Consider the following 16,347-nt stretch of genomic DNA (forward strand, 5'->3'; position numbering starts at 1 on the left):
CTTTTCAACCATCACTAGTTTCATTCAGAAAGATTCCTGGCATACTGCTGGATTTTTATTCTCTTTAAACCATTGACAGGAACTAATTTTGATTTTTTATGGATCACACTATCACACATTATAAAACACTTGCAGGTATTTTAGCTAGTTTGTATGAAATTACCAAGCATGTCTGCAAAAACAGATGCCAAGAATGCCAAGAATATGCTCTGTCTACAGCCTTTTGTGAATAGGTTGTTCATAAGAAACAGCTGTGATTTTAGGGGAATAGAATGAGACCCATCTTTGGAGAATACACTGGGTTTTTACATAAGTTCTAGATATTCACTTCCAAAATAATTTAGAGAAGGTGATTGTGGCTGGCAAAATCATAGCATCTATAAGTGCATAATACAGTGCTTTGCACACAGTAAGCACTTCATAAATACAACTGAATGAATGAATGATGAATGATTTCACCCCACCTTATTTCACTTTGCATCCACCTTTTTCTCAAACTATTTGCTTTTTCATTTTCCAAGCAAAAGCCTGCCTGACTTTGTGTTAGATTCCTGTCCTTCTTTATCTTTACCCCCAGTGGAAAAAAAAAATAAATATGAGGGAGAAAAGCCATTGGAGGCTAAATAATTCATTTCATTTTGATATACTTGCCAGAGTAGTCATAGTAAGGAGGGTAGTTTAGCCACTCCAAGAGATGAAAATTACATTAGGAAAGACATCTTTACCATTTTTCATCTCATCAACTTTGAAATCCTAGGACAGAAACTTAAAAGTGTAATAGAACTGTGGATGTCAAACTGCAAGAGCCATGAAGATGAGGGAGCAGATTAATTGTGACATAAATCTAATTGTGACTCAAAATTTTCTCACTCATTCCTTCTTCACCTTCACACACACAAACCCATACCTGCACATACACACTCTGTATACTACATCAAGTGAAACAAGACCATCATGTAATAGTCAAAATCTCAAAAGGACACATTAAAGAAAACAAGATAGAATTCAAATTCCTTCCCAGCATGTTTGCCTTTTATTCTTCTTTACGGCTTGTTACATTTGAATTGGTTTCCACTAGGGATGTGCATGCATCTTGAAATACTCAAGAAAGTACCACAGTACAAAGTTTCATAATTGTGATATGCTCTATAACCAGTATCCTTGGGTGGCTAACAGATTCTGGAAATGTTGGGTAAACAAGATGAAGTATCTGTATCACAATTTCCACTACAAAGCTTCAAAGACACATCATAGACCTGATTCATTTACCACAAAGTTCACAAATAACTGCTTGAAGAATATCTCTCTTATTCAAAATATACATTTTAGGGATATTATTTGAATGCACAGGCCACTATTTGCTGATGCTGTGTCTTTGATCATTTTAATAAAAAAAAATTCCATCTGCCGAAATTTCCTTTTTGCATTTGTAATTTGCCGTAACAATGGAAAGGACAACTATAAACAGTGTTTGGGACATTTGCCCACTTTTTTTTTTTAACATGAAGTGAGTAATCCGAAATGTGTTTTTATAAGCAGATACTAAAAATCATAAAACAACTGGCAGTATGCTGCCAAATTGATTTGAAAGGATTCACTAAGACATGTGCAAAAAATATAGTAGCAGTGAAGTAAATCAAGACAACTGACAATACGTTAACATCACTGTATGTGCCTTTGAATGATTTTCAGCACAGCTTTCTAGGGGACTGTGAAGAATAGTATACAAGAGGCAGAGGGTTGTGCATGGAGCCTCAGAAATGGGGGCTGTGGATTCAGGTTCTCTTGATGTGAGCTGGCCAAAGCTGACAGCCATGCATACTTTTTTTTTAACAAACTAATGGCTAGTGCACTGACAGACCATTTGCACTGGGACTATTCTACTAGTTCCATGTGCACTCCTCAAAAAAAAAAGTCACTCGGTGGGAAGAAGCAGGATCTCTCCAAGGTATATCAAACTTAATCAGGGCACATTCAGCAGCAGAAGTCTCTTTCCAGTACAGTTCTGGGTATGGCTAAATTCCATTGTCCCTCTTTCAGCAGTCAAAAATCCATGATAAATTCTGTACCACACTGCAGTTAATAACAGCAGCATCAAACAGTGTATTAATTCCTTTGCTATAAATCTATTTGCAATTATACTTCAATCATTGATGTTAGCAAAATGCATCAGTGAACACCCGTAAATATCAGATCTAGATCTTTTGCTAAATACATCATTGTACAAGAACTCTGACATGCAGGTCATGCTCTAGACAGTAGTCTATGGAATGTACACGGTACATGGTCAATAATAAAAGTTTTCATTTTATTTTCCCTTCAATTTTTCTCCTTGCTATGTGTTTGAGTCTGTTATGGTTTGATTTTCCTCACCAGCCAAATCCCCAGATCTGCTATTTCTATTCCAGTCATACTAATGTGTACATACCTCTTGGACTTAATTCAACTCCCTAGGGTCTTAGTTGCTGTAGGGTAATGAATACTGGTTGCTAGGTAGTGGAGTTGATTTGCAGCAGGCAATGAATTGCAGTGGTAAAGCTGCTGCTAAATCCTGCTCATCAGATGTGTTCACAGTATCCACATTAGGTAATGTAGAGGATATTGTTAATGTATACACTTGAGGAATAGAGTTCAAAGCAAAAAGAGAGAGAAAGAGAAAACCTTTTAAGAGGTCAATCCTAAAAAAAATGGGAACCTTTTCAAGGCATCTCTAAGCTTTATCGAGACAGATGGAAAATACAGTTGATACAGGTAGCTAGACAGACAACAGAAACAACGTTCAGGACAAAGCACCGGGTAAAATACTGTCTGAAAAAAAGTCAGAAACTTCTAAGTCAGAGGTTTAAGAATGGTCAAAAAAAGTCCTTCTCAAAGCCTCTGCCTTCTCTTTAGGTTCCAAAATGAGTTTGAGTCTTTTTTGCTACTTGACCCTGTGCTTCTGAAAATTTTGAAGAACCCTGGTATAGAAAGATGACTAAGGTACCAAGGAGCACTTCCTGGCTACAGATTACAAGCCTGGATGGCGTTTATCTTTCTATCATGTTTTGTGCCTTCCCCATGCCATTAAGAAAGAGATCTGGCCTCTGCTTGCGTGTAACCAGTAATGACAACCTCTTTGCAGTTATCTGTATGCAAACAACCAGAGACATTCAGAACTCCAAGACAACATTTTAATAAAATAAAAACCAATACAACAAATATTTCTTCTAAAGTAAAGGGGAAATCCCGACAATCTTACATGCAGAACAGTTGATTAGTGCTTTCATGTCAGCAGGATGATTTAATGCAAGGACACATACACCAAGTTATTACCATTCCAGTACCCTGCAACATCGCTTTCAGGAGATGGAGACAGATGATCCATGCAAATGATCTGACCAAAAACTATATGATTAGAACTGAATTCCAGACATCTTCAGAATGGATTAGAGAATCACAAGGAATGAACGTCCAATGGAGAAGTTGTCATTTGGAAGCACACTGTTTTAAAAATATCTCCCTGAAAATATACTTATTGAATATACTGACTCATAAAATCCACTTTCTGTTTATTGCCAGAGTAGCACAAGTCAATTTTTACTAAGAGGAGAAGCACTACTTCAAGTAATCTTAAAAGCCAGGATAAGAAAAATCTATTGCTACCCACGTGGCATTTTTAATTAAGAAAATTGTTTCATGCGGGATTTAAACTGCATTAATTGCTCCTACAGTTAATGCTACACTTAATTATTTCCATTATGTGGTTGACAATTTAACATATTAATACAGCTTGATTTACAAGATAGATGGGATGGGAGATCAGGAGCATTTCAGAGGACAAGGTGAGCTGTAGGGTGATGTTATAGGAGACAGTCTCAGAGAATTGCCTGCCAAGCCCGCTATGTTGTTTAAGCTTCGAGATTTTTCATATCCTTTTATGAAAAAATGCACAGGCATAAGTTGAATTCAACCAGAAAATAGGCATAGATGAACAAAACAATGCAGGGCAATCAAATGTGCTATTCTAGTCTCTATGAAGAAGTTTTTTTATTTTTTGTTTTTTGTTTTTTTCACAAAGAAACTAATACTGAGATAATTTATTATTCTAAAAAATGAAGCTCACTGGAACTGTCATCCCAATAAAATTAAAATCATCCCAAAATTGGATTTGCTATTTACCCTGCTGAGTTTTTCCAGATCATACATAGTTCATCAATACTATCAGTGATATCAAATCAGTGTTAAGAAAATGCAAAAACAGTGTAATAAGTAGACTTTTTAAAGTATATTTGTTTAAAATCATTTTCTTGATAGATGCAGAAATGAAATTGCTAATATCACTTTTTAATTATTTTCTTAGTACAGTCACTTGCCTATTTACCAAGTCTCAATATAAGCTTTAAAGAAGTTTAGGTACAGAACATGTAAGCTTCAATCTTCTTGTGTAATAGGTCTAAAAGGAAGATGAATTTTGAATGCTAATAAGAGCCTGTGATTAAATTTTTCAGTTGATGTACAAGTGCCATATCCACCCTCCCCACTAGCAAATAAAACCATAAAAAACATGAAATCAACATTTTCACTTAGAGCCATAAGATACCAGGGTAATGCTGCCTTTTCTATACGCCATGTGGACTCAGATATATATAAACAGATCTATTATGGGTTTTGGAAAGAGGACTCATTCTTATTTTCTCTTGACCCTCAACTTAGTCACCCAATTTAAAGAAAGAACAGAACCCCAGAAGTAACTTCTGGTTGAGCTATCCTATTGTAGTATCTTTGTTTAAGAGAGAGCTGGAAGAATGGGGAAGTTAAGGAAGGACTCAAGAGTCTGAAATTTTTTTCATGGTATTTGTTCAGTGCTTACTATGTGCCAGGCACTGTACTAAGTGCTGGGGTAGATACAAGCTAATTAAGTTGGACACAGTCTGTGTCCCATATGGGGTTCACAGTCCTAATTCCATTTTGCAGATGAGGTAACTGAGGCACTGATAAATGAAGTGATTTGTCCCAGGTCAAACAGCAGGCAACCAGCAGAGCTGGGATTAGAATCTGGGTCCTTTGACTCCCAGATCCATATTCTTTCCATAGGGTCATGCTGATTCCTGATTTTGATTAGTGGTTAAAGAGACAGGATCATTTAAAGAGGTGCAGATGAAAAGAATCAAGGGACATATTCGTACAAAACAGATTTTCTGGTGTTTTTTGTTGAAATTCTCTGATTGGCACAGTCAAAGCTGCAGTTATAGGAATATTACCTGCGGATTTTACCATTGGAAAAGCTAATTATAGCAAAAATCCCCAAGTCACTCTATGCACACTCCATTTCTTCCCCTGCGCCCCCTATTACAGTATGCCAAAGTCTGTGATATTTCCCAAATTGCAGTGTATTTTGGAGCTATCACTCCCGCACAAAATGTTGGGGAAAGGGCCATGGGCAGGAGAAAAATAATTCCCTCCATTTGCAGACAGAGGGTGATCTTCCCCAAAGTTTTGTAATAGATTTTTCTGAGTTGTCAAATGTGGTAGAGGATACATATTACATTTCACTTTATCTATGATAGCTTTGTTTTAAATGTTAATGCTATTGTTAAGGATAACTATAGTTTACACAGTAGTTGACGATTCAAGAAAATAAAGAATGTCATTTTACTCAGATCAGTGAGTAGAAAACAGAAGAAAAATAAAAATGTACATGTTCTTTGGCTTGAAGATGAGTATATCCAATAAAATACTTGTAATTGTATATTGTTCTTGCTAATAAAAATTCATCTGTAAAATACTAAATGAAGAGAGAGCTGGAAGAATGGCTTGCATACCAAGCTAGAGATTTGTATCCAAACATTACCCCAGTTTTAGTATTGCTACTTCAGTTTTAAGAAGTTATTGAAGTTGAACTTTGATTTACCTATAGATCTGATACATTTTTAGAAGTAGACAGTGGAGGCCTTCCCAGACTGAGACTCCCTTTTCCTCTGCTCCTCCTCCCCATTGCCCTTACTCCCTCCCTCTGCTCTACCCCACTCCCCGCCCCACAAAACCTGTGTATATATGTACATATTTATTATTCTATTTATTTTATTAATGATGTGTGCATATCTATAATTCTATTTATTTATATTGAGGCTATTGATGTCTGTCTATTAGTTTTGCTTTGTTGTCTGTCTCCCCCCTTCTAGACTGTAAGGCTGTTTTTAGGTAGGGATTGTCTCTATCTGTTGCCCAATGGTACTTTCCAAGGGCTTAGTACAGTGCTCTGCACACAGTAAGAGCCCAATAAGTATGATTGAACGAATGAATGAGTTAATTAAAGGTTCAAGTTGTTCATATTTGCCCAAGGTTTGTTCCCCTTCATTCCAAAAGGTTTGCACATTTGAGGACAAAATTTGTTTCAAATAAACCTCAAATTTCAATGTCTGAGAAATCTACTTTAGATTATTCTAATGGCTGTTTTAGGCATCTGTCTTAGGAAGACTGAAATAAGACATTTATAATTTTAAATTGTGGCTAACTCATCATGCCTGAATTCTACTTCTAAGGGATTTTTATTTTCATGAGCATTACACTATTCAAGCTATAATTTATAAAATATATTTCAGTTTGAATTCACTTGAAAGACCTAAAGACCCAGAAGACCTAAAAAGAAATCCAATAGTGCAATAGTGCAGATTTTAGTCAGGAAATGAGGAGGTTGGCGATTTGTATGTAATACAGAACCAAAGAAGAAAATAATTTGAAAAGTGGAGAAGGCAACCTGAATAATACATAAGAGATAATAATCCAAAGAATGAAGAAAATAGACGGAAGGAAGTGAAGGAATAGAGGGTAAACTGAAAAGAGAAGATAAACTCACACAAAACATCAGACTATTATAAACCAAGAATAGGGAGCTCAAGGACAAAGAAAAAAACTGATACAAAAGTTAAGAGTGCCTCCCTTTTCATAATTTTATTCCTACCTAAAATAATAATGGTTCCAACAGCCACACAAATTGATTTTATCTTTAATCTTTGTGCATATATAATTATTCACATCTAAAATTGGCAGATATCAAAATAAGTCTGGTTTGAGACTTTTGAACAAATTAATATTTATAAAGGTCAATATTCAATTGGCAAATATATGAAAGTACATTTTATCCAGGAATAAAGCCATATATTAGCCCAGAATAAGAGAAAAATTATAATTTTACTTTAATGACCTTTACACTAATTTTATTTCAAAATTCTTCTTAAGATGAATTAAGCTGTTACCTTTATTTTTAACTATTTACAGAAAGTGAGAGTAATTAAAAGAAGCATTGAAGGATGTGTTTTAAGATAAGAATAGGGTGCAGAAAGAATGAAATATAACTAGGGAGATACTGAGTGATGCTTCACATGGCAGGAACCCTAGGAGGCAAATCTCATACCACTTACAGCAATACTATGTGAAGATGAAAGGGTATAAAGGAGAATGAAGAAGAGAATAATACATTATTGGATACATAGTAATGAAAGAGAACAATGGATAAAAGAGATATGAGTGATTTTTGGAGGCTTATAAAATTATATAGGAGAAAAGCACCATATTTTCAGACAGAGATTCTCTTTGTGCTGCTTTTTAAAATCATTATAATTAAATTAGATATTTAATCTTGTAATTAGTCATTTTCTAATTCTGAATCCATCCATAAATTGTGGCAAAAGCACATATTCAACAAACAAAGGAAATCAATAACAAAAGAGAAAATCTTCATTTACCAATCCAGGTGCAATGCTTACATTTTGATTTCAACAGGGGTGTTGTGGGGCTGTAACTTACTTAGTGGGTCAATCAATGAATATATATTGAGCTCTTACTTTATGCTGAAAAATGTGATAGGTATTTGGGAAAGTACAGAACAAAAATGATATATATTATTAATCAATCAATCAATCAATGGCATTTATTGAGGACTTGCTGTGAGCACTGCACTCTATTAAATGCTTGGGAGAGTATAATACAAGAGAGTTGGTAGACGCATTCACTGCCCATAAACAGCTCATAGTCAAGGAAGGGAGACAGACATTAATATAAACAAATAAGTTACAGGTATATAACTAAGTGATTTGGGGTAAAAGGAAAGTATTAAAATGCTTAAGGGATTCATGGCTAAGCGCATAGTCAGTGCGCAGAGGGGAGGGATAGGGAAAATAAGGGCATAGTCAGGGAAAGCTTCCTGGAGGAGATATGATTTTAGGATCCAACCTTGGTTTCACTGACACTGTCTTCTCTTGGTTCTCCTCCTACCTCTCTGACCACTCCTTCTCCGTTTCTTTCACTGCCTCCTCATCTGCCTCCCACCCTCTGACAGTGGGGTTCCTTCAAGGCTCAGTTCTAGGTATGCTCTATCTATACCCACTCCTTTGGAGAACACATTCACTCCCATGGCTTCAACTACATCAGGTTGATGAGCGAATGATTAGTGAGTGAGAGATGTAGGGTGGAGCAGGAGATCAGTGAAGTTGAGGAATGAGAGGAAGCAGGCAGAGCACATGTCATTGGAAAAAATTAGAATTCCTCTAATAGTCATTTGGAGATTTGAAAGAAAGCTCACGATTCAAATTCATTCCATACACTTGAGAAGTTAAGAACCGTTGGAAGCATAGAGGACAATTTTGGCCAGAAAGAAAAATGGGCAAAAGATCTGTGTTGAGGAATGTCAACACATATCACATTTGTTTTGTGACTAGCCTTTTGCTTAAATAAAGGACTTTAACCTCTAATTGTTTCATTTCAATCTATCATTTGACAATATCTGTAAATCAGAAGTTAAATTTAGTAGATTTTCTTCTCCTTTCAACCATAAAATGTTTTCTTAAGAATAGATGAAGAATATTTCTATGACACTATAAGATATTTAAAAGACTTGCATTTAATAAAGTAACTGAAAACCATCAGAGTAATACGACTCAGTAATTCCATCATTCTTGCACTGTTCTCTGACTAAACCCTCATTTTCCCATCTGATCTCCTTTCTGTGTCAACTTGACTGTGTGCACTGCACTCTATTAAATGCTTGGGAGAGTATAAAACAACAGAGGAGCTCAAAGTCAAGAGAGGGAGACAGACATTAATATAAAGAAATAAGTTAAACACTTTGATACTCACCCCAGCCTCAGAGCACTTATCCCTACATGCTACTATTTTCCCTATCTGTAATTTATTTTAATATCTGTGTCTCCTGTAGAGTGTAAGCTCCTTGTGGCAAGGGATCATAACTACCAACACTTGTGTTGTAGTTTTTCAAGGTGCTTAGTATAGTGCTCTGAATACAGTAAGCACTCAATAAGCCTTGGACCAATTACATCACTGTCAGCCAGCCGTTCCACTACAGGACTGTCATGGACCCATGGGGGACACTGTGATTTAGGCCTCTGTCATTTTTCTCCTGCCCCACTGTGCGCACTGGCAACTTTCTCACTTCATCTGTAAATTGCCCACCACATTCAAGCTGGCATGATCTGGGCAGCAGAGTGAAATAGGGACTGGAGTGGGGCGAGGCACGAAGCAGGGAGAGCAGCAAGGAGGTTGATACAATAATCAAAGTGGAATAGGATCAAGTCTTGGATTAACATGGTAGTGGTTTGAATAGAGAGGAAAGGGCAGGTTTTAGTGATGTTGTGCAGGTTGAACCTAGAGGATTTGGTGACAGATTGAATATGTGGGTTGAATGAGAATGATGAGTTGAGGATAATGTCCAGGTTACAGGCTAGCGAGGCAGGAAAGATGGTGATGCTGTTTACAGTGACAGGAAAGTCAGTGGGAGGACAGGACTTAGGAAAGAAGATAAGGAGTTCTGCTTTGGACATGTTAAGTTTGAGGTGTTGGTGGGACATCCAACCAGACTACAGATGTCCTGAAAGCATATGTGGAAAAATGAAATTGCAGAGAAGGAGAGTGATCAGAACTGGAGATGTGCATTTGGGAATCATCTGCATAGAGATGGTAGTTGAAGCTATGGGAACAGATGAGTTCTCCCAGGGAGTGGGTGTAGATGGAGAATATAAGAGGACCCAGAACTAAACCTCGAGGGACTCCTACACTTAGTTGGTGGGAGGCAGAGGAGGAGTCTGAAAAAGAGACTGAGATTGAGCAGCCAGAGGGATAGGAGGAGAATCAGGAGAGGACAATGTTAGAAAAGGTTTGATTCTATTTCAAGGAGAAGGGGTTGGTCAACAGTGTTGAAGGCAGTTGAGATGTTGAGGTGAGTTGAGAGGTCGAGGAGGATTAGGATGGAGTAGAAGCCATTGTTTTTCGTAAGAAGGAGATCATTGGTGATCTTTTAGAGGGCAGTTGCTGTTGAGCAAATGGAGCAGAAGCCAGATAGGAGGTGGTCAAGGGGAGAATTGGAGGAGAGGAAGAGGAGACAACAGGGGTAGACAACTCACTCAAGGAGTTTGGGAGGAATGTTAGGAAGGAGAAAGAGAGATAACTGGAGGGGGCTGTGGAGTCAAGGGAGGGTTTTTTTAGGATGAGGAGACATGAGCATTTTTGAGAACAATAGCGAAAAAGCCTTTGGAGAACAAACAGTTAAAGAAGGTAGTCAGAGAGGGAAGAAGAGACGGGGCATGTGCATGTCAAAACAAGGTATGAAGGGATGGAGATGGAGGTGCAGGGGGAAGGGGTGGATTTTGAGAGAAGGCAGGAGATCTCTCAAGATACTGCTGGGAAAGTGGGGAAAGTTGAAGAAAGGGCAGGAGAAGGAAGGGACTGGGGAGGAGCAGGGTAGATTTTAAGGACATGACTGATGCTATCAATTTGCTCAATAAAGTATGTGGCCAAATCATTAGGGACAAGAGATGGGGGGATGTAAGGGGCAGGGGGTTTAAGGAGGGAGTTAAACATCTTGAACAACTGGCGAAGGTAATGGACATGGAAGTCAATAAGAAGAGAGAAATGATTTTGCCAGGCAGAGGAGAAGACAGAGTTGGGGCAAACCAGGATGAACTTGATGAAATGGATGAAGCTGGCCTGTTAATTGGATTTCCATCAATAGCACTCTGCAGCTAATGCCCAGGAATGAAGGAAGCAGATTGTGGAGTTGATCCAGGGCTGTGGCTTAGTGGTACAAGGTTGATGAAAGGATAGGGAAGGAAGTTAGTTGAGTTCAGTAATAATAATAATAATAATAATAATAATAATGTTGGTATTTGTTAAGTGCTTACTATGTGCAAGGCACTGTTCTAAGCGCTGGGGGAGATAGAGGGTAATCAGGTTGTCCCATGTGAAGCTCACAGTTAATCCCCATCTTACAGATGAGGGAACTGAGGCACAGAGAAGTTGTGACTTGCCCACAGTCACACAGCTGACAAGTGGCAGAGCCGGGATTCATCCATGACCTCTGGCTCTCAAGCCCAAGCTCTTTCCACTGAGCCATGCTGCTTCTCAGAGAGTGTTGTTCGGGGTATCAATCTGATCACCCAGGAAAGGTTGTCTGAATAAGGCTCAATGGGGCATGATGACTATTGGATGGGATCAAAAGATCAGAGGTCTCTAAGGGGGAACAGAACAGATTTGTGGAGGGGGGTTGTGTAGAAGAGAAAGCAAGTGACGAAGTTGTGGTCAAGTAGAGGGATGAGAGTTGATGAGAGTAGAGACTGCATAGTGACTAGCGATAATGAGATTGAGTGTGTGTCCAGGTTGGTGACTGGGTTAGGTGGGGTAGAGCAGGAGGTTAGTGGATTTGAGGAGGCAGGCAGGGAAAGGGTCATCAGGAACATCCGTGTGGATATTGAAGTCCCCAAGGATCAGTGTATGGATGGGGAGAGAAGGAATGTGAGATAGGGATTAAAATGGTTCAAAATATTGGCGGTGGGGCCTGGGGAGGTGGGGGTTAGTAGAAGACCATGGCTATTATCTGGAGTAGGTGGTAAAGGAGGTTGCTATGGGCTTCAAAAGAAGGGAATCAGAGGATGGGGGGAAGTGGAATGTGGTAAAAGTGGCACTGAGGACTGAAGGGGAAGCCTACTTTTTCCCTTTCCCAGTGAATTTGGAGGAGTGATGAAGATGAGGCCCCCTCTAGAGAGAACATCAGGGAAGAGAGTGTCATCTGGGGAGATCCAGGTTTCAGTGATGGCAAAGAGGAGCAGAGATTCGGTCAGAAACAGGTTAGGAATTAAGGGAAGCTTTCCCAAAATGGACCTGGGGTTTCACAGGCCACACTTGGATGAGACTGTGAGGGGAGGTGCAGGGTATAGGGATGGTGCAAGGGGTGGGGAATGGTTGAATAGGGGTGAGGTGGTGGGACTGAGGTGGGGGAGGGGGATGAGGGGCAGATCTGGGGCAGGATAATAGGGGTAGGGTGGGAAAGGAAGGTGGGCCAAAGAAAAGAAGGAAGGCCAGTGCAAGAGGTTGAATGGAGGGGCAGGAAGGGGGTGCTGGGAAGGGAGGACAAAGATGGGCTGATTGGAAGGAGGGGATTGAGGCAATATGGTGAGATCATAGTTAAGGTTGTAGGTGAGGTTACCAATAGCAATAACTGATTAATCTGATGTGATCAATTTGCTGAATTTCATTCATTCATTCATTCATGCAATAGTATTTATTGAGCACTTACTATGTGCAGAGCACTGTACTAAGTGCTTGGAATGTACAATTCGGCAACAGATAGAGACAATCCCTGCCCATTGATGGGCTTACAGTCTAATCAGGGGAGACAGATGGACAAAAACAGGACAACTTAATCACGATAAATGGAATCAAGGGGATTTACACCTCATTAACAAAATAAATAGAGTAATAGGGTATATACAAATCAACACAGTGCTGAGGGGAGGGGAAGGGAGAGAGGGAGGAGCAGAGGGAAAGGGGGGAAAGGGGGCTTAGCTGAGGGGAGGTGAAGGGGGAGCAGAGAGGGAGCAGAGGGAAAAGGGGAAGCTCAGTCTGGGAAGGCCTCTTGGAGGAGGTGAGCTCTCAGTGGGGCTTTGAAGAGGGGAAGAGAGTTAGTTTGGCGGACGTGAGGAGAGAAGGCATTCCAAGATAGCAGTAGGACGTGGGCCAGAAGTCGATGGTGGGAAAAGCGTGAACGGGGAACGATGAGGAGGTGAGCGGCAGGGGAGCAGAGCGTGCGGGGTTGGCAGTAGAAAGAGAGAAGGAAGGAGAGGTAGGTCGATAGTCTCGGCTGGCTGAGGCAATGTCTTTGGGCATATCTTTGTCCCGGGCAGCTTAAGTGGTAATTATGATTAATCATGACTATGATTAATCACTATGATTAATGTCTGTCTCCCCCTCTAGACAAGCTCCCCCTTCTAGGCAAGGAACTTATCTACCAATTCAGTTATACTGTGCTCTCCCAGGTGCTTAGTACAGTGCTCCGCACATAGTAAGTCCTTGATAAATACTACTGATTGATTTATCAATAAATATCCTTGATTGATTGCTGGATGGTAAGTGATTTGAGGCACTGTTTCATGTGATCTGCTGCCTTCTTGTTGAGTAATAAAAACCCTTTGTTCTCAGAAGGCAAAATCTAAAATGAAATAATTTGGCTATGTTGACCTGGTTCAATTATTTCCACTATTTGCAAAGCTCAATATTTCTTAACTAATATCTTTGAAAATGATAGAATAGACCAAGTGATGACTTTGAGAGTATGTAGGGGTTTTATGTGGAGCATCTGACCAGATTATTTTTGTTTGTTTGTTTTAAGTGCTTACAATCTGCCAGGTTCTGTATGAAGCTCTGGAATAGATACAAGCTAATCAGTTAGTCCATGTCCCACATGGGGCTCACAGTCTTAATCTCCGTTTTACAGATAAGGTAACTGAGGCACAGAGAAGTGAAGCTACTTTCCCAAGGTCACACAGCTGATAAATGGCTGTGCTGGGATTAGAACCCAGGTCCTCTACATCCCAAATCCCACTATGCCACATTGCTTTCCCAAAGATGCTACTTCCCCAGTTGTTCTCCAAAGACACTGAGGGCTAAACAAGTGGGAACATGCTGAAATTAATTGAGTGATTTGTTAGACATGGAGAGCTTCTTTACTCTCAGAATGATAAACTCATGGAATAGGCTACCAAGAAGGGTGTGGACTTTCACCAATGGGAAACATGTCCATGGCTTGATTATTTACTTGCCTGTAAGCAGGTGACTGGCCCAGGTGATGACTTTAGTAAAGTCTTTTCTAGCTCAATGAATTTCAAATTTTATAAACTATAGCTTGTTAGTGTAGTTTAAGATGTTTAAGGATTTTAATTTCAATATCATTTAAAGGTGATTCCATTATAGTACTTCCCATAGGAAAATGTGTAACCAAAATATGAAGACAATGAGAATAAAGAAACAACTTAAACAAATGTTTTCATGAAGGAACACAATTTAAAAGGGACACAAATATAGTACATTTGAAAAAAGATGAAATCTTTCTTATAAAATATGAATTCATATCTAATTTCTCAACCTTTTCAGTCATAAACTGATGAATGATGCTTTAGTATCTAATTTAAAAAGAGCCTACCTTTCCTGATCCCTCCATCTGTAGCACGTGTGTAATCACCTGTTGTCAGTAGTAAACAGGTTTCCTCTCTTCTGTTTTTGTCTTGGGTACTAGAGCGTCTGACAGGGAGTCTTTCAGGAGGTGATAGTTGTTGTTCACTTCCTGCACTGTCTTCACCTGATAACATCAGTCAAAGTACCATGCCCATTTACTGACAATAAAATGCAGGAAGAAATGTGACATCACAGAGAGGGTTTTGTCTTTCTATGGCACTTGTTAGTGCTTATCACGTACGAGGCACTGTACCAAGCAAGGGCTGGAGCAGATACAAGCAAATCAGCTTGGACACAGTCCGTGACCCATGTGGGGCTCACAGTATTGATCCCCATTTTACAGATGAGGGAACTGAAGCACAGAGAAATTGAGTGACTTGGTCACACTACAGACAAGTGGCACAGCCGGGACATGATTAGAACCCAGGTCCTTCTGACTCAGGCCTGTGGTCTATCTATTAGGGAACTGCTTCCTACCCAATGACAGAAATTTCATTTGGGAAAAATACCAAACACATAATTAAATTTTGATCTGAAAGTAAGTTGATTTCTATCATTGGTCAACAAAATGCATATTAAAATTCAAGTATAATAGTTCTTAGACATTCCTTGGCACATCATTTTGTATGAGCCGGTTCCATTTTGGTTTTCATCTAGTTCTGTACTACCTTTCTTGAAATATGAAGCAGATTAATAAAGAGGCTTATTTTAATGATGTTTGCTTGCATTCTGTTTACATCTACTGCTAAAATCTAGCAAAACTTATTTGAATAATTTCATATTAGAAATTATTATCTTTTCAGGGACTGTAGCAATCTACATTGCCCGGTTAGGTCTCCTCTGACAAACTGATGGCATATTCATTAATTGTTTTATTCAAATGATGATGATAATGATAATAACGATGACGATAATTATAGTGGTGAAGGCATCTCCAATCATGAATAATGGATGGGCCTCATTCAGTTAGAAAGACTAGATTCATATTCATATTTTCTACAAATGCAATTTTCCCAAAGTTTAATTTTAATAAACATCAAAGTTAATATATTGCATCTTTGGCTACTAGAAAAAAAGATCAACTTCCCTCAGTGCTCTTCAAGAACTTCTTGTTCTCCTCACAATCCTTAAGAATAGGGATATCTATCAGAAATTTTGTTGAATTGTAACTGAATTTTCCTGGTCAGAGATAGGGCCTTCTTTTTAGAATTTCTTCAATGAACTCAGAAAAAATGGGAAATGCTATCCTTATTAATATTTTAAAGGAATTTTCTGCACACTGACCATTTCTGTGTATTATTACAGTAGTTTGCTTCTTGCATAGTGCACTCGAAAGCAGTCTTACCCTCCCATTAAAAAAAACATTTTTGTGTGGAACAATTTTCTGATTTCTACCTACACATTTAGAACTTTTAAAGCTACCTCTGAGACTGAAAATGAGATTTAGTGAATCAAATTTTTAAAGCACAGAAGAGCCCCAACATGGATCAAAGGTGCCTTTTCAGATTATTTCTCTTCTGCATCATTCTAACCTTGAGCCTGAAAATGTAAATAAACAACCACTATTTAAGACATCTGATCCATTTTCATGCTTATTTCTTGTCTCTCTAAATGGGACTAAATAATTTACATTAGTAACCTTCATATAGGCCTTGTAATACAGCTTCAGGACTCTTTTGGAAGAAAACTGTCCATCGAGGGATACCCTTAAGCTGTGGCTGGGGAAAAAAAAGAACTTTTCCCAGAGATAACCATTTATAAGCATACTACGTATATGTCTAGGGGAACATCTTCAGTGATTCGCCTGGACGTTGGGTATATCGCTAATTTTTAAATAGAAAAATGGAAACA

General features: G+C 38.7%; 1 protein-coding gene across 1 annotated transcript in view; it reads right to left on the minus strand.

The window, feature by feature from the left end:
* Nucleotides 1-1,010: 1,010 nt before the first annotated feature.
* The window catches only part of KCNC2 (potassium voltage-gated channel subfamily C member 2), a 212,091-nt gene continuing 196,754 nt past the window's right edge, over nucleotides 1,011-16,347 (minus strand). The window contains 2 exon segments of the mRNA XM_029079484.1: nucleotides 1,011-2,073; nucleotides 14,465-14,631. Coding sequence (XP_028935317.1) covers nucleotides 1,964-2,073; nucleotides 14,465-14,631 — 277 coding nt within the window. The 3' untranslated portion in view covers nucleotides 1,011-1,963.

The sequence above is a fragment of the Ornithorhynchus anatinus genome, chromosome 14, assembly GCF_004115215.2.
Source record: "Ornithorhynchus anatinus isolate Pmale09 chromosome 14, mOrnAna1.pri.v4, whole genome shotgun sequence".
Taxonomy (NCBI): Eukaryota; Metazoa; Chordata; class Mammalia; order Monotremata; family Ornithorhynchidae; genus Ornithorhynchus; species Ornithorhynchus anatinus.